The following is a 27,062-nucleotide window of genomic DNA, read 5'->3' as shown; positions in this document are numbered from 1 at the left end:
CCCAGAAAGAAAACCAGGGCTGGATTTGGACCCCCTGATCTAGAGCCTGGACAAGTGTATATTACCTGCTTATTCTTCATTGTCAAGATCTCGAACTGTTAAATTCCACCATACCAGCTATTGTTGAGTCAACGAGTTGTAATAACTGCATCTAAAATATATTTCATTGCAGATACAAATTATATGGCCTATTATATATTGCATTCATATTTCAAATATATATTTGCTTAAAATCTATATGCTGTGGTGAGTTTGTTCACTTCCACCGCTGGTTGAGATTATAGCAAACGTTAGAACGGACTGTAGTATGTGGTTGCTATCCTGACGATGACAGCAACAGAAAAAGAATTAAATGCAACTTAAAATGTGGGTATCACTAAGTGTAACAGAAACTTAGTGTACGAGGTTTCTAAATAAAGAAACATGCAATTGCAACGCACAATACAAGAGCGCACCAAAATACAACAAGGTACCTAGTTTCTGCTACCGCTACTAAACAACACAATGGCAACCATTTTGGGTCTAGTACTTGCTCGCGGACAGAGGAGGAAGTGGTCCTACCAGTCGATAGCGCTCACATTCTCTTCCTGTGGGACAGAACTCAGGAGGAGGAGAGAGGGAGGTTAGTGAGTGAAGAAAATGGCGGGCGTGCAGGTTGACTGTGTCTCTCCTAAATGCTGCAAACACATTGAATTCCTGTAGCCTTATTACCGGCTTCCATATTCGCTCTCTTGCACTTTATATTCACGAGGTAAGTGCATCGTTATATTTCATTCTGAACTTGAATATAGCTTGTACTCGTTTAGGTTGCTACTTTACAGTTGCTAACTTTTACGGCTAAGTATGTTAGCCGAAAGTGCAGCCAAGCTGTCGACGACCGACCCGGTTTGCTGCTGGTTATCATATCCTAGCGTGTGATTTGGGCATATATCGTTCTCCAGTCGACTAATAAAAAGATTCCTTCGTTGTGTTTTCTACATGAAATGCTGAGTTCCCGGTACAGCGAACTATATGTTCATGCCGTAGTCCTAGCTAGCTGGGACCGCAGAGTTGTCGTTGACCGGCTGTGCTGTAAATTGAATGCCCGAAAGCTTGACAAAAACGCAAAATACGATGTACTGTATTTTCAAGTCAACGCTAGATGAAACGAACAGGCTGTGCGCCATTTTAAAATGATACCAACTAGCTAGGTAACAAAACTCTGTTTATAATGCATTAGTAGCTCATGTAAGATTATCGTAGGAACTAGCTGAGCTATTTGGCTAGACTAACGTTAGCTAATGAACGACTCGTTCGTAGCTAATGAATCTAGACTAGTAACATTGAAATGAATCTTAACGCCGATCGTTGCCTTACTTGTCAGCCAGTGAATGTTTTACCTTAGAGCTGGCTGTCCGTAACTTGCTTGTCTGACGGCGTTGCCCAGTAAATTCCATGGGCAAAATATCTTGCAGTTAAACGTTATTCTGTATTTTTATTTATCGTACGGTATTAGTGTATGTATACGTTCCGGTTACCTGGCTAGCAAACGTTACGCAAGGCCGCTCCATATTTGTTGGCTAACATTAGTCTAGCTCCGTGGATCGATAAAGTGCTGCTACAAGTAGTCAACTACTAAAATTTAACTTTCGATTGTGGTGGTGATACTGTTAGTTACTAACTAAGTTAGTTAGACATAGTCTAATGTTTGGGCATAACGTTGTCGCTTAGTTAGGTGGGTGATGCTAGCTAGCAATCTAACTGGTTTGCGCTAGGGTTCATTGCGCACGACCAGGCAACAAACGAATTGGCTACGGTTTTATTGCATGTGGAATGTTAGGCTTTTAACCAAGGCTTGTCGGCGTGTTGATGGTAACAGTAGCTAACCATCCCAAATTACCCAGTTCGTTGTAACTTGGCCCATTACAGCACACGTACTTGACGTGTGTTTTAGCGTGAGTCTAAATTAAAGTTAATTCAAGCAGACGTGGACGTCGTTCATTGCTGCTTCCGTAGTTAAACCAACGCCATCCTAACATGTGTTATTGCTCGCCTAGCTAGCAACAAGCAAGTAGACACAGTGCGAGGTAAATAGCTAACATTAACATCTGCCTGGTTGGCCAACGTACCGCTTTTTATTGATTGATGTACAACAAAACTGTCCCTCAATATTTCAGCTATAAGGAAAGATTTTTTTGTGTACAGTTTTGACGACTTTTAGTTGGCTAACGTCAGATGTACTCATTGTAACTTGGTTTTGTTTGAAGAGATGGTATCCAACAACTGACCCTGAATATTTCAGCTATAAGGAAAGATTTTTTTAGTTTAAACTTTTGACGAATTTTAGCTGGCTATCGGCAGATGTACTCAATGTAACTTGGTTTTGTTTGCAGAGATGGTATCCCAACACCAGTTTTCAGATTAGGAACCCAAAGTTTAGTAAGAGTTGTACTACTCATTGGCTAACGGTCAGTAGAGCTAAATTAACCTTTGATAAAACTGGACAATTTAGAATTTCTGTCTGATGTTTTGTCTTTATAGAGAATTGGAAGCTATAGCCACCAAAGAAGCTGAAGAGAAGCAAAACAGGTCAGTTCCTTTATCTTTGTCAGGTCAGTGTATGTGTTTAAAATTCCGCTATATTTTACTGTACCAATGTTCAGGCAGTTTGTCCAGCTTAAATTGACCGTTCATCTCTGACCTTTTCTTTTGTTTGTGTGCCCCTGTGCTAGACATCACTAGTAAACCCCTGGTCACAGCAGCTGTTGCTGGTGCAAGCATATGCAGTTCCGTTTGAATTAGAGATCTAGAATGCTGAGTCAGTCACTGCCTTCATAAAGTTCTACGAAACCCATGGTGGCCCTTTCTGAGCGGTGTTTGTGTAGCTCATTGTAGTAATACAGTATGCAAGTTTGAATGGGCAAAAACAATAGCCCTGAATGCTGCCTCAACCCCCACTCCTGGCCTTCCTGTGGCAATGTGAATTGGAGCCAGTGAAATGGCTCTTCATTTTGTCTGTGCTGAAGATCTCGCCCATTTAGTGCTTCAGAAATCCAACAATCATCTTTAAATATTGTAAAAATGGAAACTAATTAATAGTGAAGGTAGATGTCCACCATCTTGAGTGTATTTTTCCAGGGCATACATTGGATTGATGTGATTGTAGCCATACTGGACTTGTTCATGCAAGCTAACTTATGTAATACTTATAATGATCATTTATTGTAACGTAGCTTGTTATGAATGGCTGAGTCATATTTTAATGATTTTACTGCTGTACAAAGCTTGTTTTCATCATGTGAAAATGGATTTAAAAGTCTTTCAATGTATTCTAAATCAGAGGCACTTGCAAAAGCTGAAGAGACCAAAACCATGCCATTTGCGCCAAAGTACATAATTTTTTTAAAGGCCCATTTTTCCTGTTTCTCTCTGTCATGTTGGCTAGATATATACATAATTGTGTCATGAATATAATTATCATTTCATTTCCTATCATTTCCATATCATATCCTGCCAATGGAAGATGTTTTTTCTGGTTGGTTTAACAGCCCTTTGGTGTAGTACACATTGTATTTCCAAGTATTATTTTGGCATTTGGTAACATGGGCTGTTGCTGTTATTAGATAATTCAGTTCAGTTATGTTTGACAATATTAGCTGGCTGACCATGATGGCCTGAGAATTCGCTTAAGGTTGCAGAATAAGATTCCAATCCACTTCTCTAGGCTAATATAGGCTAGCTAGCTATCATTAACTAGGTAATAGGGGTGAGTCCACCAGTCAGAAAATCTACTATCCCTTACAATTTAGGTGTGTTTTTCTGGATACAATTGCAGTTTGGCCACTACAGACCAAAATCCATGGTCAGGGAGACACACTGCATTTTTGACTAAATTAAATAAATAAAGATACAACAAATAAATAAAAATAGAGGCGATAATAAATTGATTTGTTTGAATATACGTGCTTCGTTACAGAATTTTCCCATGCTTCCAGGTAGGCTAGGGAAGACTGAAAGCTGCTGGTGCTGTGCTATCAGTGGCTGGTGTAGGCCCAGTCCATCACCACTAATCTAAAGCTTGCTGCCCGGTAACTTTGCTGCTTATGACAGCAAAGTGGGAGTTTTTGCTAGCAGATATCAGTTGAGCATTTTTGGCATGCTTGTGACTGCCCGACTGGTATGAAGACAGCTACTTCTGTATTTTTGAATGTGACATTATTCTAACAGTCTGCAATACAACATTATAAAGCTACTGACAGAGCTGGTCAGCGCAAAATATCAATTTTTTTTTTTTTTTTTTTTTGGTGCATGAGCTTCATCATCTTGGGTGTGTAGGCAGGCTTGAGAACGGAGGAGACATTTTTTGATTGTAAACACAGGAGTGAATCAAGGAAATAAATCCTGCGTAGTATGCCTTAACTTAAATGTATTAGAAACTGAGTATTTTAGCATTAATAGGCGAATACAGCTTGGTGCTGCCAAGATGTCTGACTGTTTAGGACAATCTCGAAGATATTGGCTACAGTTTTTGTTGTACTCCATTACCTGCATTTAATGTCCTGAAAATAATATTTTAAGTTCAATTAATATAACACAAGTTTTTATTAGTTAAATGGTATATTTCACAACCTTGATTATTATGTTTTGAGACCAAGGAAGCCAATGGCATGTCCTCCCCTCTGCTTTTCAGTTGTCGGGTGTTTAAAAATGTTGCTTTTTAACCTTTTAAAGATGACATGCACAAGCTTGCTTTATCACCGTAGAGGTCTTATCATTCCCTATTTAAGTCCTAGTATGTGAATAAAATCCTTGTAAAATGTGATGAGTCTCTTTTTTTACCTAAAGCATATGTCTTTGGTTCTCTGTTGCATCTGTAAATGTAACCATTCCCTCTCCAAAGTTGCAATGAAATAGCCTAAATTTTTTTATTGAATGTGACAAATATTGCTTTCACCAGAAAATTGGCAGTCTACTTTGCTTGATGTTACTGCACAATAATGTATTCAGTATCAAATCCCTTTTGGTAATGACTCATCTTGAATGGCAGTTTTCCAGACTGCTAATACATGAAATGTAATTTATTTCCAATCTTTTTTTTCCTGAAGTTTGACTTTGATTCCAACAATTTGTTTTTGAGAATAAATTGAGAATATAATTTTTAATGTGCATTTCTGTTGGTTGCAGTGCAGGTTTGAAATGTAATCTAGCGTGCTGTGAATTTTATGTTTCTTTGGGATGTCTGCCTGAGCGTGTCCTTTGGAGTGGAGCGATTGATTTTGACTGGTGGAGTCACCTGTGATCATTGTGTCGCACTCATGAACATATGTCTCGCCCATTGTTTGAGCGGCTCCTGCTGATGATGTGTCCATCTGGTTTAACACTTAACTGAGAGATTATTATTGAGGGGGAGTATCAGGAAGCAAGACTCTTGATTCTCTGTCCTTAGCCTTTGGTCAGAAAATGAAGTTGTAATACAGGTACATGTTAAGGACAGATTTCACTGGTTTTTTTGATTCTCTGTAGTGACTTCCGTACATTACATCCTAAATTGGAGGACATTCGTATGTCTCACTAATGACAATGGGTACCCTGTGCAAGTCAGGTATGCTATATAAAAAAAACATTGCTGTTAGTTTTTCATCTTTTAAATGTGGAAGTGGGTATTCATTATGTACCACTGGTTTTATGACTAATAAGGTAGCCCTATACTTGCATGTAGCCTATATTGGGAGTAACCAAATGCCTCAAAGCTCATTCACATCGATTTTTTGGGATTTTCATCTTCATCCGAGACCTATTAATTAGGTCTTTTCTGTAGGATACCACAAAATCCACATGGCAATCTGACATCTGTAGATTTAGATTTGTTGAAATTTTTATCCTTAATCATTCATTTTCGGAACTCATTAATCTAATGCGTGATCCAGGCTCTCGCTGCCATTTTTAGCCATGAGTGTTCATGAGCCTTACAGTGAAAGAATTGTCAAGCAGTGGACAAACGTAGTGATTAAAAAAACGGAAATCTGTATGATAACTTTTTCCAAGTAATGGAAGCCAAAATTTGTGGAGTGTAGCATTTGTTAAAAGATCATTTAGTCTTTCCAACTATTTGATGAAATATAGCAAATTTAAATGGCTGCATTTTTAAGTTAATTTTGCTTTCGTTTTATTCAGAGAATGTGTTATTGTTTCTCATGATATTTTTGTTCACAAGCACTCAGTGCAGAATAATCAACAATGTGGTCACTTTTTAAAGTCATAGACTTGCAGATGATACAGTTGATACATTTGTCTTTTTTGTGAGGTTTAATTCTAAATGTTACTGGTATTTTGACTGATGTATTTGTGAAAACACTGGCTACATACGAAAGCAAAGTAAATGTGCTCCAGATGATAGCATTAGGAATGTATTAAATAGCACCACTTATGTTGTATTTTCTTCAGGCAGTTTAATAGCCTCTGGTTACCAATGATTCTTCCGAACGTTTGAGATGTTTAAATTAAGTGGCACACATTTTCAATATACCTTGAGGAAAATTCACAAATTGAAAATATTAAATAGACAGAGGATATTTTATTAGATGATGTGGTTAATCTACAGTATATGGCAAGTTAAACTGTTCAGTGAAATCATTGATATAGGCTGCCCCACTGAAGAGGTTGTTTACAGAGAAGTAATTCAGCAGTTCACAGTAGTGTAATCCCTTAAGGAGATTAGTTAGAGCTTTCTTCTGTTTTCTAATTGTGTTACTGCATCATGTACTTTGTTATACAAAAAGGGAAATTGCAAGCGCATACAAGGGGGCTAGAGGATTCCTTTAATATTTGTGAACATGAAGCCTGTTCAGAGAATATATTAACTTTATTTAACATCCCTCCTCAGGGATATAGTGCAAGAAAAGGAAGAACAGTTGATGGAAGAAAGGAAAAAGCGGAAAGACGAGAAGAAAAAGAAGGAAGCTGGTTTAAAGAAGGTAGGGGTTGTACTTCCAGTCTGCAGTTTGAAAGTGAATTATTTAGTTATGAATTTGTTTTTCTGGTAGAATGGTTAGGGGATCCTATGAATGTTTGCTGTTTTCTGTTCATGGTATATGCTGCTAATGAACATTGTTTGTCTGAATCCACAGGATGAATTGAGTTTTGGTATACTGAGTTTAAGCTATGTAGTGGCTTACTCCAGCTATAGGCAAATGAACCAGTTGGTACATACAAATATTGTGTGTTCTATATAATGCACATTGCTGTGTTTTCCCAGAACACGCATGGGTCTGCTCCATACCACTTTGAATAAATAACATTGCCGTCCTATCTTTGTTGACAGTTTGTTAACAATTCTGAGTAAAAGTGAACACACGCAAGGGTCATGCATGGTTCTGTGAGGTTTACATACAATAATTTTTTGCGTACATTCATTAATATTCTCTTCTTGATCTTTCCCTTTCTGTTTCAGGCCTCTGAACAAAAAAACAAAGGTAGGCAGCTTGGCATTCGTTCGCTTAGTTTTTCTGATGCGTTGCTATTGTAAAGCGGATCGTTTTTCCAGTGAGTAATAAGGAAAGCCAGATAACTCAGAACATTTATCTTCGACCTTGTCCTCTCTCCGTATCAGTGGCTTAGTAGTGAATCCAGTTGTGTGACTGATGTTTCAGCGGGCAAGAAAGCTGAGAAACACTACAGTAGCAGTGAAGGGCAGGGTTGCTCTGCTGTTTGCTTTTTAGCACCAAATTGGTGCTTAGCTCTGATACTTCAGCTTCATGTTTTGGTAGATCAGTTTTGTTTTCAGTGGATTCAGTTTGAACACATTTCTTGTGGGTCTTGGTGCTGTGCAGTCTTTTAGTCTTTAAAAAAAAAAAAAAAACTTTTAACATTGTCAGTGAAAACGTGAAAAAAGTTTCCATTCTCCTTTGAGTGGTGGTGATTCTTCAGATGCTTTATCCAAATTCATTGTATCGTAAGAAGCTGTGCTAATGCCACCCCTTGACACCCTGGCATTGCAAATGTAGCAAGTGGCCATAGGGCTGCTTTTGGATTTCATTTTTCAAAAATTCTGCGCACCAGACATCGTAGCAGATGACACCTTATTTCATGAACAGCTAGCCTAATTTGTGGTGGTGAATGGATACTTCTTTTTTACAGCAGTGACGGCACGTTCAGATTGCCATAAACCATGGCTGCCCAACCGTTTGCCCCTTGATCTACTGTCCTGTAGGTTTTCATTTCAACTATAATTTGATGCACCTAATTCTACTAATTGGCAGCTCAGCAAAATCTCTTGCTGTTGAATAAGGTGTGCTTTGTTAGGGTTGGAGTGAAAACTTTTTTTTCTTTAGACTGTGGAAGAACATCATGTTTAAGTCATGCATGCTGAAATGCTTCAGGTGTCATTTCTACTGACACTTTTTCTCGGTGTACAGTAAAAATACTAGGGTAGCAGTAATCAGAAACACCACTCATTACCTGTAATGTTATTGTTTCAGTTTTAATCTAAATGAACAAGCAGTGTAGCCTGTTGCTGTTATGGGACACTATCAGTTACTTGTGTCTTTGTGTATTGTGACTAAAACCACTGCTGAGTGCTGGCCAAGGGAAAAAGACTCAAACGCATAAAAATATGAGCAGGGCCAGTTATGAAAGCTGTCTTTCAGCAAGACTTTTCTGTACCTATTATACATACTTCTCTTCAGCAAATTATTAAAGAACCTGACAAAAAGAATTTGACCTGAGCAAAATATTTGTCCAACTTGAAGCATTCCATGCAATCATTTAAAATACAATTTAACGACAGATAGTGTGGAAACTTATTTCTGAAAGTCTTACTTTGTAGGACATGATCAAAACTAGAAGTACTGTATTTGGTTGAGTTCATAAGACGCCACATACACGCACACGCACAAAGTGGCCACTACACAGCTGACTAATAAATAACCGGCAGTAAGAAAATCATACAGACACTTCTAGGGATGGTGTACTACAGTAGTACCAGGACATGGATCAGCTTATATAAACGTTGGCTACAGGGGGAACAGATGATGCTTGTGGAGTTTATAAGCTTGCACGTTCAAGTAAAAAGGTAAAATTTGAAAGGTTTTGAAAAATCCTGCCATTTATGCAGGCAAATGGTAAACACTTTCTCAGCTGTGGAGAATGCATAGCATGATTTGAAGTTGATATAAATCTAGTGATGGGGCAAAAGCCATCAATTCGTTTTTTCTCCATTTGTAGACACTTGAGCACAACCAGCTTTTAGGAGCTCTGTTGTGAACATGTAGCAGCACGAAGGCTCTACTTCCTGTGCTTTCCTGTTAACATTCCACAACTGACAGTTTTGTGCTGCTTGAACAGGAAGTGGCTAACAGCAAAATTAGAACACAAACACCCTGCACGTGTAGTCTTTGCACATTTTTCAGTGTGTGGAACAGAGAAACTGAGAACGGTAGCTTGTAGAAGGCATGGTGCCTAATGTTTTGAGGATCTTTTCGGGCAGCTGCAGAAAGGATTCCTTCCACCCCCGTCACATTCTGTCCCTCCGCCCTGAAGAGAGCAAGGCTCACTCTTGAAGGAGTAAAATGACACCGTACTTCTCCTCCATTTTCTAATGAAATCTGCCGAGTGGGAACACAACAGAAGCTGGAAGCTGAGTGACCACGTTCGGCATGTTTTTCTGAGAATTGTCTGGAGTTTATACAAAAGAAGAAAGAAATATTTCCTGCATTACTGTGAGGTGTTTTTTTTTTTTTTTTTTTTGGGATAATATACCCCTCGGCTATAATTGTTCAGGTTTGTTTTGTATGCCAGAATATCTGCTTGCTCATGCTCCTCGTGTGCTGCACTGTGAAAGCCAAGCCGCTTTGTAGGGGCTTTTCATTTTTCAGAAACTTAAAAAATCCTTGGGCAGAGTCTAGAGCTGTGTGACGTGACTGGAGTAAAGCTTCAGAAAATGCTGTTTTACATTGGCACCTTGCACTGAAAGCGAGCTTGAGGGTGGATGTGTTCTTGAAAGGTCGGGACAGTTTTTCACGGAGGATTACTTGCACAAAGTTTCAATGAGAGATCTTTGTTTTGTAGCCTTTCTTTGCTATAGTGTCAGAGTGAATCGCATTACTGTGGAGTGAGCTCATTCTTAAAGAAAACGGTAAGAGAGAACTTGAAGTGAAAATCTGTGTGGGTATAATTGGGGTCATGGTTTGTTACTGCTTGTAATTAGTTTGCTGCCTGTTGGAGATGGTACTGTGTTCTGCACTGACATTACCGTGATTCAAACACATACTGAATATGAATATTGCATGCTTATTTGCAAAAGTTGGCATAAAAATGAGGAATTTTGTGACCTCAGGGTTATGTTGAATAAACGAGAGATTAACTTCAGAGCAAGTCAGACTTTTAGACTTGCAAGTTTTCTGTCTTAGCTCTCAGTATGTAAACTGAAAAAATCTTTTGTTTTATTGTGTGTTTTGGAGGCTGATGTTAAAGCTTGTAAAATATTTAAAGTGTATGCTCCACATAGGCTCTGTATACAACCTTGATGGCATTTAACAAAAACATTTTTGAACCAAAACCGTTTAAAAAAAGCCCCAGCACCCCAGCCTTTTGAAGTATTATTAATGGGCCTGTCGTTTCCACAACAAGCCACTGGCAACAGACATGCTCAGCTCCTCCTTAACCTTTTAACAGTTTTGCTCCTCTGAAGAACGCCAGCTGGAGGAGCTCTTCCTGCACTCGTTCTGGGATAATGTGTTTAAACGCTCCTTTTTAAGCATTTACAGTGGCGCTGAAAACAAATGCATTAACAAGTGCCCGCCTGTAGGTGACCTAGGGCTTTCTGTCCACAGAGCTTCTTTTCGTGAGGAGCTTTTCGAGGCTGTCTTCTTGGCTTTAAATTGGATGTGAAGACCACCAAACCGTTTAGCAGCCGTCTACTGTTGGCATCACACTGGGTGTTTGGTGCCTGAGACGGATTATTCACTTCACCAGAGACATAGTACTCTCTACATTTTGTGTAGGCTTCCTCTGCGCCTTCTAACAGGCTTTTCCTCAAGGACGTTGTGGGCTGCGTTGCGCTGCAGTGGTCTGAGCTGATCAACTCGTTTGCTTCCTGAAGGGTTTTCTAATTAAAGGGATCCTCTTCCCTGGTCTCTGTGCTTGGGAGCTGATGTTTGTCTGGGCCATTTTGCTGCCTTCTGCTTGTCAGCCTCCATTCATCTGTGAAATTGAGTAGAATTAGGATGCTGCTGTGGCAGAGAGAGTTAGGAGGAGGGAGGGGGGGGGGGATCAGTAAGGCTAGGCTAAGCTTGCAGCAGAAGGCTGAAATATATACGCATTTTCTGTGTCCTTGAAACCAATACTGATTTTCGCTGTCTCTGTTTTCCACTGCCAGTCGGTGTCTCCTGATACAGTGGTGTCAGGTTTCTTTTTTGCTGTAAGCCACTCCTGTTAATGTCTGAGTGTGCTTGCTCTCTTGCCTCGCAGAGAATGCCATCTTTTTTAAGGATTTGAATTTTGTTTTGCCAACTTTTGGCTGCGTCTGAAAATAATGGAATAGGCTTAAAGGGACGGGGAAAAGATTGATTTGTAGGTCGGTCTTCTGTCATCGTAGAAATGTTGTTCTACTAAGGGCTGTGCAGGACATTGTAGTTTTAATGAAACCCTTTTTGATGTCGAGCTTCTGTAATCTGAATGCTGTTTACCTTTCTGTCTCCAGTGCCAGAACATATCAAGTCCAGTTTAAGCCAGCCTCAGCCTGCCAACCCGAAGAGCGACGCCTCCACTGTAACCAGCATCGTCAGCAATGCCAAGCGGGCCCAAGCCAGCAGCCACCCGCAAGTCCCGCCTCGATACCCGCCCCGCGAAGTTCCGCCACGTTTCCGCCAGCACGAGCAGAAGCAGCTGCTGAAACGCGGACAGCCTCTCCCCATTCCTGCTGCCACCCTGGGATCTCGAGCTCCGCTCACCACCGCCCAGCCAGGGGGCGCTGTACTAGCCTGCGAGGCGCCTTTCCAAAATAGCACCAACAGCAACCTCCCAGGTACCTGCATCATCAGCCTGCGTCATCAGCCTGCCGCTTCCCGTAGCTCACCTCTGCCGTGCTTTCCATCCCCAAGGTTTATAATTTAGAACCAGGGGCATTGGCTAAAATGGCTGTGCTGAGAGCCAGCATTACTATAGTACAGTGTAGTTCTCTTAGTGGAAGGCATAGCAGTTGATGACTTTCATGACAGATACACTTTGGTGCTCTTATTTATGCTTTATGTTATTTATATAAGTGACTGTTAACAATTCACTCTGGTCTGTTAAAATAGTGCATCCGAAGGGTCCCATGGGTGTGTGAGATTTGTGCCCCGTATGCAGTTGAAAAGGATGGTGCATACACACATTATATAAAACGTGATCTGTCCTAAAAAAGTAAATGCATTGCATGTATTCACTGTGAACCACCATATAGCACCAATAACTACAAAACATGAAAGATGTTTTTGCCAGTTGTGCTTGTCAGCTTTAATCATCTTTGATGCTATGCAATGCAAAATTTTTCTCCTGCTCAACTGGTACCTTTACATGTGTTCCAATGTCCTGACCTGGAATATTCAGTGTGAATATGACTGGAATCTTAAGAACATTTTACCTAGAATTGCATACTTAAGATCTGCCAGAATACCAAATACAAGTAAGATATGGAATACTTAGACGATGCTATGCTCTGAATCCTCTTTAGAATTTGCAGACATTCCTCGTGAATCTATGTAGAACCATACCGGTCTAATGGTCTGTCTGATCTGTCATTCAGTCATGCTGAAAAATGTTGTTTGCTGCTTCTTGAGTACTGCCTTGCAGCCTCAATTGTGTTGCTGCACCATTAGAACCGTGAACATGAGAGCTCTCTGTCATAAAATCACATTCAGTAATAGAATAGTCACATTCCTTTGCCTGTGAGCCTGTGACTGTTCTCCACACTTACAGGTCATGCTCTGGTTAGCTAGTCCCATGAACCTGCAACATACTGGCTCAGCACTTCACCTGCGGCGCCTCTCAGCTGCTACTGTACTCACATTTTTGTAAAATCATGTAGAGATTTAAGTGTTATGCTATATATGGAAATCTTAACTTTTTTTTTTTTTTTTTTTTTTTCCAAAACGTTGTTCAACATTGTGGAAAATTGTCCTATCAAATTAGTCTGGGTTTGGATGCGTTTTGTTCTGACATAATTGCATCTTCATTGGCTGGCAGGTTATGCAGATCATTGAAGTTCTTCAGTTTCCTTCCAACTTAAATTACTGAATGACCTTTATCTCACTGTCTATTTAAAACGAGTATTTGTGTGTGTGTATGTGCGTGCGTACATGGGCGTGTGTGCTGTGTGCGCATTTAAGCAGAAATATTTTCATCAAAATGATCTAATTTGTCAGTTGATTACATTACGGCAGTGTAATATACTGAAAACATTGCAAGCTTTTAAATTAATGTCAAAAAGAATCTATCCTCTCTATGTGAAATGCACAAAGACTAAAAGCTGTTGACCAAGAAAAAGCATAAAAGGATGCATGCAGCTTTGGGTGATCACAAACCTTTACCTGGCTGCTGCTGTATGTAAATGAGGGTTTCCACATAGATGCTTCTTAGATATTAGTAGACGTGGTGAAAAGGTCTGTTCATTGTTTTCTGGTGGTGCTTTTGTTGCTGTTGTGCATTTGAGTGGGATATTAAGAGTTAGAGATTATTTCAATGTTCTAAGCTACATTGAAGGGTGCCAAGCAAGCTTCAGCACACATCCAGTGCTTTGTCATTACTGGTCACAACTGCTCACAGCATAATCTTGTCATTGGTCACATTCATTTTCTTGTCCATGAAAATGACAGGTGGATGTTAGTTCATTCAGTGAATGTTGGATAATTGTTGGTGAACAGAAATGCTGTCACTGCTTTCAATTTTCCATGAAGGTCGGAAGTGCGTTGGCATAAATTCCAGTAACTTATGAAATGGAAATGCTATGTTGCCTTTCAAGAAGCACCTGAATGAGTACAGCCTGGAAGTTTTCTACCACACCCAGCGACCAAATACAGTGATAGAACCAATGTGCAGCTGTGGGAAAAATATTATTTGCATTGTTTTTTCATATTCCTTCATGCATTCAATTTCCTTGTATGCCCAGCAAACTGGAGTTTTTGTTCACACCCATTCCCTAAAATATGTTTTTAAGGGAAACATTACTTATCAACATCCTTGAGTAAATTCTTTCCTGTGGAGATATTCAGAGTTATGGTAACTGCATTTTTAGTTGCTGCCTCTTCAGTATTCATTCAAGTCCAGCAGAAAATGTGGTCCTGAAAGGCATATGTAGCTAGATATCTCTCCCCCCCCCCCCCTCTCATTTTCTAAAGCCTGTCTTCTGTCTTTGAGTTGATGAGGTCATGAACTATAGATGCGTGATATCTGGCCGATTACGTTTTCCCATTGAGAGAAAGTCCAATACCCAAATCTCATATCACTCTCTTGTGGTCTTGCTCTTTTGTTTCTTAGGCATGCCTCCCATACGGGATTTGGCCAGCCACTCCCCTAACCAGACAGGTGATTACGATTTTTATTTTCACCCCATTCTCTGGCTTGGTTTTCCCAGTGCCGTGTGATTTGTCCTTTAATGGATTGTTGCTGTGTTGTATGCATGGGTGATGGGGAAGTGGCTTGAATTACTGACAAATTAACCAGGTTTTGGCGGATTGTTGTGCCTGCACTAAGTTAGTTTGATATTGTAGCAGATCCTGGCAATTTCTTGTAATTTAAAATGAATATTGAAAATTGGTGTGATTTTTGAGTAAAAATGGGTTGCAACACATTTTTGCCATTGATACAGTGCAAACTCTCGCCATGCTGGTTTCGGTCACAGTGTAGATGTGACTGCCTTGTGATTAACAGCCCATTACTGTTGAATATCATTTGTCGCATTTAGTGGAGTACCCACATGAGTAGCGGAAGCCTTGATAAGCAACAGCAGTGGGACCATTCAGGCTGTTGTTTAGCATGGAGTAACTTGAGTCTGTTCAGATTTACCTGCAGAAAGAGTGAAGTGATGGTACAGTTAAAAATATAGGTGTTTTTGTCTTCAAGCGTAGATGCGTGTCTCTTTTGTGTATATATATACATCTAATTTGATCTGTGATTGTGTACAGAAGTGATGATGTGCATTGTAAAAAAAGAAAGCTTCAAATATTACTTCAATGCATTTAACATTTAATGTTTTTTTTTCAGTGCTGATGGATGAGTAATATGTCAAATGACATCATTATTGTGATATGGAACTGAAGCTACATTCATTACGGCTTGCATATACATTACAGCCAGACCTTTAGAGGAGAATCTTCCCTTAGGGTTTACTCTTATTCAATTTCTGATTTCTTGTTGCATCAGTGCAGTTTAGTATTTCAGTGAAAAGGCAGTGCTTGTGACACTGGCATGGTACCAGAAACTAGAAGTTGAACAATGTTAAAATCCACTGTTGAATCCAACTCCTTCCTTGAGGATTAAATATGTATATCCGTCCGAGTCATCCCTGATCTGAAGTTGTATCTACAAACTGTGGTCAGGGCTGAGGGAGAATTAAGGTCTCATTTGAAAGGGAAAGCTTCTTTTCACTCAGACAAGAGCTAAGGAGCTAATTCTCAACATCGTAGTCCCTTGGTTGATGGTCCATTTTAAATGCAGGTGTGTGCAGGGTGGGTGCTGCGTCCCTCCTTTCTCAGGACATACAGTCTGAGTGCATCCTAATCTAATGTGTCCTGAACCCAGCAGCTCTGGCAGGTTGTACAGCAGGCTGTAATGGCCCTCCTCTAAGCACGCACCCTGTTGTGTCTGAGTTGGCCTGCTCTACTGCGGCTTTCAGCACCCTCTGCTGTGAGTCACCACAGACTGCTGCATAGGCTAGAGCGCGTGAGCTGAATACCAAAACATTGCGGATCCTGAATGACAAAAAAAGGAGGCGAAGACTGCAGGAGGCTTTAGCGCTGCCAGCTTGATGCAGACAGTCTGCTGTGCGAAGCATAATGTGTGTCTGTGTTATGTTCAGTGGGTGGAGCAGTTGTTCTTTGGCATGTTTCCTCGAGCTACGCAGACATTATGACGGAGATGAAAAGCATCTGTTGCAGCTAATTGTGTGCTAAAATGTTTAGCACTCCTCCAGGCATTTGTCGAACAGAATCTTCCCCACTTCCTGCTGCAACCCGTACATGTCTGTACATCGTAGTTTGGTGATGGTTGCTGTGATTTCTCTTGGTGAGATGTAAAAATATCAAGGAATTAGGGTGGCTGCCGTTATACTTTTCAGTAAAAATGATATGTTGGGAAGTTTTAAACGTCCCTTTTTACATCTACATATGTACGCGTAGCACTGAGTTTTGGTCATTGATCAGCAAGGCAGGATTTGGCAGTAAAGGCTTGAAGTTTCAGCTCTCAATGAGTCGGAGAAGGAGAATGTCAGGCTTGGCAGGAGGGTGTGCTTTGGAGCACCTTGGCAGCCATCTTGTTGCGCTCAGAGAAATGCGAGCGAAGACGAGCAGAAATTAGGCTTTTAGTATGGGAGTAATGTCAGAGGGCTGAGGGAAAAGGCGGCGTGTGAAGGTCCGGCCGCTGCAGACGAGGGCGTCTCTGGGAGAAAGCCCTGCTGCAGAGTTGTGAGGATAGCAGTCTGGGAAGGGAAAGCTCTCTGGCTGCTGCTCCCTCTCCCCCCTCCCCCTGGTGCACATAGCAGAGCCCACGCCGCTGCTACAAAATGGTGACAGCTGCGCTGTAGTGCCGACCTGGCACGGGCTCAGTGGAAGGCCCGTAGATCAGAAGGCTGTGTCTCCCAGTAACTATAGTGGCACGCATCCGTTTGCAGATGGAGAAATGCATCGTGATAACTTTGAATTTGAGCAAACACAAATATTTAATGATAGACTATCAAGTGTTTTTGTTTGAGTACATTATTTTTTGCACATTTTTTTTTTCCCTTTGCATATTTTTGTATCCTGTTCCTCTGCCATAGAATACTGACCAAGTGAAAGTGTTTGGATTGTTATTTGGATTGTTGCAATTGCATATTGGATCACTGTACTCAAGGCTACTTCTAATGGCTTTCATATCATGTAACATGTTAGACCTCAGCTATTTAATTTCCTTCTTGGAATTGTTGTTCTGTTGCTGTTTTAATTTTTTACAGAGCAAAATGCTGAATTAACATGTTTTTCTTTTTTTTTCTTTTTCTTTTTTGCCTCCACAGAATTAAATCACAGTGCTCTTGGCTCTCATTATGAAAATTCCCATTGGAGTTCTGGTTCACCTGGCAGCGATTCAAACACCACTTGGGATAAAGTTATTGTAGACGGCTGCGACAAGGAAGCCTGGCCTTCTATCACTGGTAGTGACCCAGAGTTAGCCACAGAATGTATGGATGCTGACTCTGCCTCAAGCTCTGGGCCTGAGAAAAACCTTAGTATAATGGCTTCTGGGAGCACTGGCGGTGACAGCAATGGCAATAGACAAGGAAATGGACATGGTTCTCATTTTATGGTTGCAAATGGCAGCAATAATGTGGGCAATGGGAGTATTAAGGGACCCTGGGGCTTATCCCATGGCTCGATGCTAAGCACATGTCAAAGCCCTGGGGAGAGTCCCAATGGCAAATTAACCGAAAGTAGCCATGGTAAATTAAATGCATGGGGCACCCTAGGTTCCTCAACCAATGGAGGTATAAATCCAAGCACTTTGAACCCAAATGCCAACCATGGTGCCTGGCCTGTTTTGGAAAACAGTGGGCATAATCCACATGGGCCTGTTGGGAATGGGAACAGCGGCACCAATACTCAACGTAGCACCATAGGTCAAACGCCCAGCAGCCAGAGTATTAACTCTAAGATGGGCCTCTCTACCCACACACCCTGGGGAAGCCTCCAGGACAACAATGCAGAGTCTGAAGTCAATGGTACAAGTAAGGTTTCGTTAAACGGGCAACCTCAAAACCTTAACACTGAATTGAATGGACCAAATAACACTACTAACATGATGACCTCTAGTTTACCAAACTCTACTGGTTCAATGCAGATGAATGAACTTCCCACAGGGCACCGAGCCTGGCACGTGGGTACTGGGAGCTCGCCTCAGCTCCAGGCCTCTTCAGTTTCTAATGGCACTTCCATTTCTCAGCATGGCAACAGCGAGGGAATAAACAGCGGGTCTTATGGCGCAGCATGGGGAACTCCACAAGACACCAATTACTCTGGAGACAAATGCTCTGTCCCTAAAGGCCAAACTGTTGGCGACACTGTGAATGCAACTCTAATGCAGTCTGGGGTGAATGGAGCAACTGCAAGCGCTACTTTTAAGAATAATAATAATAATGGCATGGCGGTGCGTGGTGGAGGGTGGGGCTCTGGGCCCACAGCCTCCCAAAATCTGCCATGGGGAGCAGGGAATGGCGTTGGCCCCACAGGGATCCCTCGCCCTTGGGGTAGTGCGTCGTCATCCTCGTCTTCATCCTCCTCCTCCTCCTCTTCAAACACTGGCACTAAGATCTCAAATGGGGAATGGAACACTCTGCCTAGCAACAATCAGCATTCCAATGAAGGCATAACCGGGAGCAGGAAGGGAACAAATGGATGGATGTCCCTGGAGGACGATGCTCTGGGTGAAGGGGGAGCCGGGCAGGTGTCCCAAATAAACAATCAGGGCGTCACGTGGGCCAAATCCACCGGCAGTGAGGGTAGCAGCGAGAGCAGCCGTGGGGACAGAGATGGACAGCGCACTAGCAACCGCAGGAAGCCGAACACCCAGGGCCTGGTGCAGACCGTCCTCACCAGGCCTGACCTGGACCCCCGAGTCCTTTCCAACACTGGTTGGGGTCAGACCCCTGTCCGGCAGAACACAACTTGGGACATTATGCCCGCCTCTAACTCTGAGAAAAAGGGTGACAATGGGACAGACACCTGGGGCAGCTCAACCTCCCAGGCACCTAACTCAGGAGGGTGGGGCGATGGGCCTGGCACCAACGGCAAAGATTCCTCATCAGTATCTGGGTGGGCAGATCCAAAGCCTGACCCTGGGTGGGGAGAAGCCAAAGGCCCCAGTGGTGATGGAGGTTGGGAGGACAATGCTGCTACCACAGCAGTAGGGAAGAGCAATCAGTCTTGGGGAAGCGTCAAGGATGAGAAAGCTTCTACTTGGAACGATGCACAAAAGGTCAAACAGGGATGGACGGAAGGACAGAAGTCCAACCAGAGCTGGGGTGCTCCATCTGGCGGCGAGGGGTGGGGAGCAGACCCCCCGCAAGGAAACCACTGGGGCAATCCCCCAAAGCCAGGATCCGCAGGTTGTGACAGTGACAGTGACCGCTCGGGGTCTGGCTGGAGTGAGCAAGGCAGGTGCGGCACAGGCAACACCTGGTGCGGTAGTGGAGGGAGCAACACTCCCAACAGCGGTGGCCCAACTGGCTGGGGTGAACCTACCAAGACAAATCACAAGCAAGGCTGGGGAGAACCTACTAAAACCAGCAATCAGAGCCAAGGCTGGGGAGAGCCTCCAAAGCCCACTCACTGTAGTTCAGGATGGGGTGACTCCACTAAACCCTGCGATGCCCCAGACTGGGGCAAGCCACAGGATGCCCCCACAGGGCCGTCCTCATGGGGAGTCGCTAGTTCGCAGCCAGGGGCCCCTGGTCCTAACAAATCTTCTGGCTGGCTGGGGGGCCCAATGCCATCTACCCTAAAAGAGGAGGAATCTACAGGCTGGGAAGAACCCTCACCTGAATCTGTCAGGCGCAAAATGGAGATCGATGATGGTACCTCAGCTTGGGGAGACCCCTGCAAGTACAGGTACAACAATGTAAACATGTGGAACAAGAACAGCGGGGGTGAGCAGGAAGCACCAATGGCTCCTCAGCAGCAGCCGCAGCAGCCACAGCCACAGCCACACCCACCTCAGCCTGTCCTACCCCCAAATGCAGGGCCCAGCAAGGACAAGACTTGTAACTTGGGTAAGTGCTCCTCTGGAGAAATGTCTATTCTCTGTGCTTTTCACACTGTCCTATATGGATGCAAACTAGTCACCCTATGGCTGTATATGCTGTTTTGAATCCAAAATATGGTGCATACTTATAGATGGAATGAAAAAAATGTGCTAAATAGAATATTTGGAGCCAGTCTTTGGAACCTTGGCAATGAATGAAAAGTTATTTTACAGTCTTTATACTAGGGGTGGAACCGTTTACTGAAGTAAATGAGTACTTGCCAGGAGATTCTTGAACATTGAGGGGAAAAAATGTAATCAGGGAAAATCTTTGGAAAATATTTATTTTAATATTTTGTTTTGCGTCTTTCAAAAGTAATCAGCATAGTTTGGGTTGAAAGCATGTATAGCCTACGTGTTACCCTTAACCCACCCCATTCCGCAATCGGACCAAGGGGCAGTAGAAAGGCTAGAGCCTGGTAATGACTCGCAACAAGCTTTCATATTATGAAACGGCATTGTTATGTGGGCTAGCCTACCCCGGAGAAAATGCTCTGTTATGCATTTAAGCGGATCTGCTGCTGTAAAACAAAAAAAAAAAGACTTTATGTAAAAATAAATAAAAAAGATTACTTTAGAAAATTCAAGGACAAATCGGTGTTCCACTGATAGTTTATACCCCGTTCTTTACCCTAAACGGTAGCTGTAGTTTTTTAATAGTTTTAGCTTGCAGCGTAGAGGGGTGTACCCAGTCTATAAATGCAGTTTCTAGAAAAGACAGTGCTTGCATAGAAATTGGTTCCAGCCAAACAGCACAGGGAAAGATGGACTTGAGTTTCATCCCAGCTGATGGTGCAGTCATATGGTGGGAACATGAGCAGCAGAATACAGAGGAACAGGGCTATTTTTAAAATAAGAATTCAGAGCATGAGTTGGAGCATGAAAGTGAAAAACTTCTATGAGCAAAAGTTGGGTTGAAATTTCAGCAGAGCGTACGAGTAAACAAACCTTACACAAGCATGCATGTATGGCTAAGGACTGTGACCTTATCCAGGTTCACTGTAATACCAATACTGCAGCCACTGCCAGATGGTCATTTGTTCCTCAGTGCTGGGAGATAGAGAGAGCACTTTTGTGTCTACTTAATTGTCAACAATTCTAATAATTATAATTGTATCGCCCAGTAAGAAGTATGTCCATTTAGTGGTAGGGATTTGTCAGTTGTGTCGATTACATGCATGCCTCAGCCCTCAGGTTGTCGTAGTGCTTTTCATGTGCATCCAGAAGTAGAGAATTCCAGATTCAACTACCAGTGTGGCGCATACTCCTTAGGGAACTGGGCTTGTAATTTGGAAGTTGTCGGCTAAAGTCCAAAGTGGAATTACTTCTGTAAATATCCAGCTGTCTTGAGTGAACATTGGATTTTTGTATCATTAAGCATTTGAAATGCTTGAAGAAAATTTCTGTTTGGCCTGTGCAATAAATTGTATTACGTTAATGCTCTGCACTTGATTTGTTATGATTCTTCATTTCTGAGAACCCAAATGACTCCATATTTTCATGGATCTGTTTATTTATAGGCTATATGAAATGGCAGCTGAGCGTTTCCTGTCATTTTGAAGAATGTACGCTGCACAGTGGGGTGATTGTAGTCAGTGGGGCAAGGTAGTAAATCAGATTAGTTGTCTTAATTTTCTGAGCTTCTAGCACCATGTGAATTTCACGTAACACAGACTTTGCTATGTGCAGTTTGATCATTCTTCTTTGTTCCCTAGCCCAGGTCCACGCTTAATGTTTTTCTAGGCCTGCTGTTGCTACTCATTGTAATTTTAAATCTTCCACCACCTTTGTGGCTACATTAACATAAGCTAGCCTAAGGACAGGGACCAAACAGTAATTATTTTATTAAAGGTGATTAAGGCCAAAATCCAGTGCATCCATGCCAGTGGCTGGATGATGGCATGTAATTTGAGCCCTGATATTCCTGACAACACTTCAAAACCATGTTTCAGCCCTGGTTTTCCTAAAGTGTATCTATCCTTCCAGTTGCATAAGAATCCAAGCCTTTACAATAGGTGCTTAAAACTTCCGTAGGATGTGTGCCCTGCATAACATAAGCAGTGGGGAGAGTACAAAATATGTTAAAATGAACAGTAGGTGTATCCTACGAGCTCTGAGCTGTGTTCCTCTTGTCTGCAGGGTGGGGAGAGCCATATGGAGCCACACAGAAATCTGAGTCCTCATGGGGTGAGCCTGCGGGGCCCCCTGTCTCTGTGGACAACGGCACATCAGCCTGGGGCAAACCTGTAGACGCGGGGGCAAGCTGGGAAGAGCCTGGGAGGCAGAATGCCAATGCTGGCAGCTGGGGCGGCCCCACCGTGGGACAGCAGGCACAACACAAACCTGGTGAGTCTACGGTCAGCACGTAACCTGGGCTGTCTGAAAACTCGTTCAGATCTCTGGATAGTGGAAAATTGTGAATATGTAAGTGTGTGTAAATGGTCAATGGACTGCATTTATATAGCACTTTTATCCAAAGCGCTTTACAATTGATGCCTCTCATTCGCCAGAGCAGTTAGGGGTTAGGTGTCTTGCTCAGGGACACTTCGACACACCCAGGGCGGGGTTTGAACCGGCAGCCCTCCGACTGCCAGACAATCGGTCTTACCTCCTGAGCTATGTCGCCCCCGTGTGTGGGGGGAGGGGTGTGATACGGGCAAAATATCGTATCACAATTTTTTTAGGATATCATGATTCACGATATGAATCACAATTGTTTTCATGTTGCCTTTTAAGACTATTGTGCAAGTTTCTGAACTGTACAACCAAACTGGTAACTACAGTACATAATTTGTACTACTTTTAGAAAATGTAGATCTATAAGAAAACAAACACTGCTTATAACATTTAAGTATTTAATATACAAATGAAAGAAAAGAATAAAGAAAAGAAAGTCCACTCAGGCCCAAGTTTTTTTTGTTTTTTTTCCCAAACATATTTTCATAAAAACGACACCTGCTTCAAAATGTAAACGTGCATTCTGCAAAACAGTAGTAACAGTCAAAAAAAAGTCTGAAATGGCAGGAATTCTGAGCCAGGGATTTTAATAAATAAACCAGTTTCAAAAAGTGCAGCTTCCATTCAAGAATGAAGTAAATAATGAGAATGAAATAGGACTCTAAAGTTTGACTAGACCATACATCGGTTGTCGGGGAAAAAAATTATTGACGTTTTGAGTTTTCTTTTCTATCTCTTTGTGACATTCCAAGTACAGACGTGGAATAGCGGTGTTCAAGAAATATTTGCAGCTGGATATGTTGTAACACAGATCACCAAAGTAGTCTTCTGAACACCTTTAACTGTGCCAGTATTCTCAAAAAGAAAAAAAAACATTTAGTTTGAAACGACCCGCTTCTATGGAGAGAGATTAGTCTCAATATTATTGACAAACGCATGTACCATGATCCATAAATAAGAGACAAGTCACAAATGTGTTTTACTATCCACAAACAAATATCTTTAAACTTGTCTCGTAAATTGTCATTTAAATGACAGCCAGTTATTTGTGTGTGGATCGGGAGCAATCTTTGTGTGAATCGGAGCGAAAGAACTGCCAGAGAAAAGTCTCAAAATCAAGAAAATAAAGAAACTCACAGACTTGCATAACTGAATGTAGACACATCTCTCGATTGGCAAATGCAGGTTCAACACTTCACAAGCCAATTTTACTGTGTCTTATTGCAAAAAATACACGTGGAAATTGGGAACATATTTTTGGTTTTCGTATACAAAGTATGAGGTATTTGTGCAGAAGGGAAAATTGCCTTTGTATTCACATATGTACACATTGTACAAATTTGTGCACATTCATTTAAATGACAGGACACAAGTTGGAAGATATTTGGACTTGCCAAATCCAAACCGGTTCTGTATTATTGAACTGGAACTTTTTTTGCAAACTAAACTCACCATCGGCATCAGCTATGCCACGTCCTGTTTGAGGGGAATTAGAAAATAATGCAACTCAAGTAAACAGGTATCCACTCCAGGTTTGCATTTTTAAAGGTGCCACATACTATGTATAATGCTATTGGTTTATTGGTGTATCTTTGTTAGAGATGGGGTGGGACGGGCTAGTAAAGTATGGAAGCAGCGTTGTCAGCGCAACTGTTGCAATAGAATGTACAGTAGCTCTTAAGCACAATACTTCCGATTTCTCTGTAAAGGCAGATCATGGAGAACATAAAATTTCACAATCTTCGATTGTCACATCGCACACCCCTAATGTAATTCAGGGTTTGAACTTGTAATCCAGCTGCTTAGGCAAAATAAGGAGCCCAGCTGCACTCTGCACTCATGTGGGTAAACAACAAAGCTATGTTATTGTTTTGTCTGGAGGACAGGCTGTTGGGTAGCCTCAAAATAAAGGTCATGTCTGGGTTATGCTTTCCGTGTAGCCTGTAGGAGTAGCCAAGACAAATTGTAACTCCACCGCACGTCTGAGGTGCCATTCGGAAGTATTATGGGTTCTCAGCCATTTGAGACAACATAATAATCAAGGAGAAAGTTGTTTGTAAGGTATGCAAGCAGCATAACCCTGCAAAGGCTGACACTTTTTTCCTCTCCGAAGGAGCTTGGTCAGTTAAGCTTAGTTTAAGATATTCCACTATTGTGAATTAATGGACGTGTTATCATTTTTTTCTTTCGTTTGAGTAACCATTGATCCAAGTCATTTTATTGCTGTGAATGGCATCATTGGCATTGGTATGATCTTCCTGGTTTTATTTTGTTTAATAAAACTTAAATATACTGTTGTCATTATTTCTTAGTTATAGTCTGGCATGTTTCAGCTATTTAGCTACAGATTTAATGGGACATTAAAACTGGGCTATAATGATACATTTGGGCCATGGTTTATTGAAATTTTTATTGTCGGAATTTCAAACTAATTTCTCTTATGAGATTTAGTTCCAACTCAGTTTTTGGAAAAAGTGACAGCCCCTGCACTTACTGATTCCTTATCTCTAGGACGGGGGGTTTTTGGATGAATGTGTCCCTGGGATGACTTTAATAAGCATGCATTTTATCTTATTTTTGGGTAACAGGACCCAAACCTATGCAAGAGAACTGGTGTGGTGAGGAGACGTCCATGTCGGGAACACGCCATCAAAACTGGGAGGAAGAGGAGGAGGTGGAAATCGGGATGTGGAACAATACCCCATCTCAGGAGATGAACCAGCCCGGGAACTGGTCCTATATGAAGAAGATGCCTCCAAAGGTGGGGAAGGAAAGGGTCTCTGCTGTGACATGTCATTTCAATGGAGTGGAAGCGCACTAGAAAACAGTCAAATCATTATTGTTTATCACAATCCTTTACAAAGGCCACAATGGCCTTTTATTGTGGACAGTTTTTTTGTGCACACAAGCTACCAGTGGTGCTCCTAAAAGACACAAAGCAGATCTCTCTTTGTGATTTTGTGTATTCTTCTATTCCTTCTAGGTCAATAAAGGAGGCAACAAGCAAGATGATGCATGGATGAATCAGTTTGTGAAGCAGTTCAACAACATGAATTTCACGGTAAACATCTTTTTGTATTTGTGTGGTCATTCAGGGCTTATTTACATTTCTGTGGCTTCTTTTTGGAAGCCTACTTTTGTTAGCTAAAATTAAACCAATTGAAAGATCATGTTGGGAATATGCTAATTGTTTAAAATAATGCGTCTCTTACAGAGGGAATCTGAAGAAACTATGAAGAACAGTAAGATGGAAATGTCTGGCGGTGAGTTTTTTATTGTAACTTCTATCTGTTATAATGGTAGCTTTAGAAAAGGTACTTCCTTGTGCTCGATTTGCTGACAGCTGGGGTGGCGCTCTTTGCAGGGATGTTGGCGGATAAGCGCATGGAGGTAGACAAACCTGTTCTAAATATGGGAGAATACAACGGTGTGATTGGAAAGAGCCCTGGATCACGCCATCAGATGTCCAAAGAGTCTTCCATGGAGCGAAGCCCCTATTTTGATAAGGTCAGTAGTACAGCTAATGTAAATTGGTTTGTGCACTTCTGTCCTCTATTTGTAACACCCAACCCCACCCCCAAAAATGGGTAAGTCTTTAGTCATTAATGCATGTGTTTCATCTGCTTTATCAGAGATCAGAACATTGCACACTCTGATCTTGGGTTGAATCTTTCCACCCAAGGGGCAGGGAATGACGTTTGGTCAAAGATGTAGGCCCCTGAGAATTACTGTCCTCTTCTTACTCTTCTCTGTAGCTCTTCAAAGCTGCAGGGTTCTTGGGATTTCATGCGAACCACTGTGCACAAATTCCTCCGTGCTAGCAGGCTTTAATTGGGCATTTGAACAATTAAAATAGTTTCATGTTAATTGAGTCAGTCAGCTGAAATAAAGGCACATTCATGAGTCATGGGCGCTGCAGCTTTGAGCCTCAGTAGTTATGAGCTGATCAGTCTAACCTTGCCCTTCTCTCCTTTCCACTGTCCTGTCTTGGTCTTTCTCTGCTGGTGGCGATCCTGGCTATTCCTCCGGTTTCTTTCGACCCACTCTGGCCGTTGCTGTCTCTCTCGCTGCCCTCTTTGCTTGCTGGCTGGCGTGCCGCAGCTGTCTCTGTCCCTGTCTGTTCAAGATGGCATTGTAGCAGAAGAGCCCCAAAATGTACAGTACTCCTCTAATCAAAACGTGAAGCTTCCCCCTTCAAACAGTACACTACCTAATCAAGGCCCTGGCTCCATGCCAGCGGCAAGCCATCAGAACTTGAATTTGGTCAGGCAGGTGAGTCCTGACAGCCCTTGTAAGTGTTGCATGCTGCATGCCCCCTGTGCCGTGTGTTTGGTAAGCTCCATCCTGAGCTCCTTCTTGGCAGGTTTAACGGTTCTGACCCTCTCCTTTCAGAATGTTAATCCCATGTTCAGTAGCAGTAATGCAGCAGCACAAGGCAGGAGCACCCAGCAGCCTCCAGCACAACCTCTGAACTCGTCACAGCCTAATCTCCGCACTCAAGTGCCTCCACCGCTGCTCTCCCCTCAGGTAGCGCACACCTTTCACTAATGAAGCCCCCCGCCTGAACGCCGCTCTGCTTGCCAGGGGGTTCCTCACTGGGCGTA

At 42.1% G+C, this 27,062-nt stretch overlaps 1 protein-coding gene across 12 annotated transcripts in view; it reads left to right on the top strand.

The window, feature by feature from the left end:
• Positions 1-27,062, top strand: part of LOC135248245 (trinucleotide repeat-containing gene 6A protein-like) — a 101,419-nt gene that overhangs the window by 64,336 nt on the left and 10,021 nt on the right. For 5 of the 12 annotated variants that reach the window (XM_064322629.1, XM_064322638.1, XM_064322627.1 and 2 more), the window contains 13 exons: positions 2,521-2,568; positions 6,863-6,953; positions 7,430-7,451; positions 11,678-12,001; positions 14,491-14,538; positions 17,222-19,969; positions 22,141-22,347; positions 25,047-25,219; positions 25,442-25,519; positions 25,673-25,721; positions 25,823-25,965; positions 26,560-26,730; positions 26,851-26,985. In XM_064322629.1, coding sequence (XP_064178699.1) covers positions 2,521-2,568; positions 6,863-6,953; positions 7,430-7,451; positions 11,678-12,001; positions 14,491-14,538; positions 17,222-19,969; positions 22,141-22,347; positions 25,047-25,219; positions 25,442-25,519; positions 25,673-25,721; positions 25,823-25,965; positions 26,560-26,730; positions 26,851-26,985 — 4,237 coding nt within the window. Of the gene's footprint in view, positions 1-600; positions 752-2,520; positions 2,592-5,502; positions 5,582-6,862; positions 6,954-7,429; positions 7,452-7,478; positions 9,696-11,677; positions 12,002-14,490; positions 14,539-17,221; positions 19,970-22,140; positions 22,348-25,046; positions 25,220-25,441; positions 25,520-25,672; positions 25,722-25,822; positions 25,966-26,559; positions 26,731-26,850; positions 26,986-27,062 lie in introns of those variants that run through there. The other 7 variants (XM_064322639.1, XM_064322632.1, XM_064322636.1 and 4 more) reach the window with 6 other exon arrangements.

Source organism: Anguilla rostrata, chromosome 2, assembly GCF_018555375.3.
Source record: "Anguilla rostrata isolate EN2019 chromosome 2, ASM1855537v3, whole genome shotgun sequence".
NCBI lineage: Eukaryota > Metazoa > Chordata > Actinopteri > Anguilliformes > Anguillidae > Anguilla > Anguilla rostrata.
Note: the sequence above shows the minus strand (reverse complement) of the source record. Positions and strands in the feature narration are given on the sequence as shown.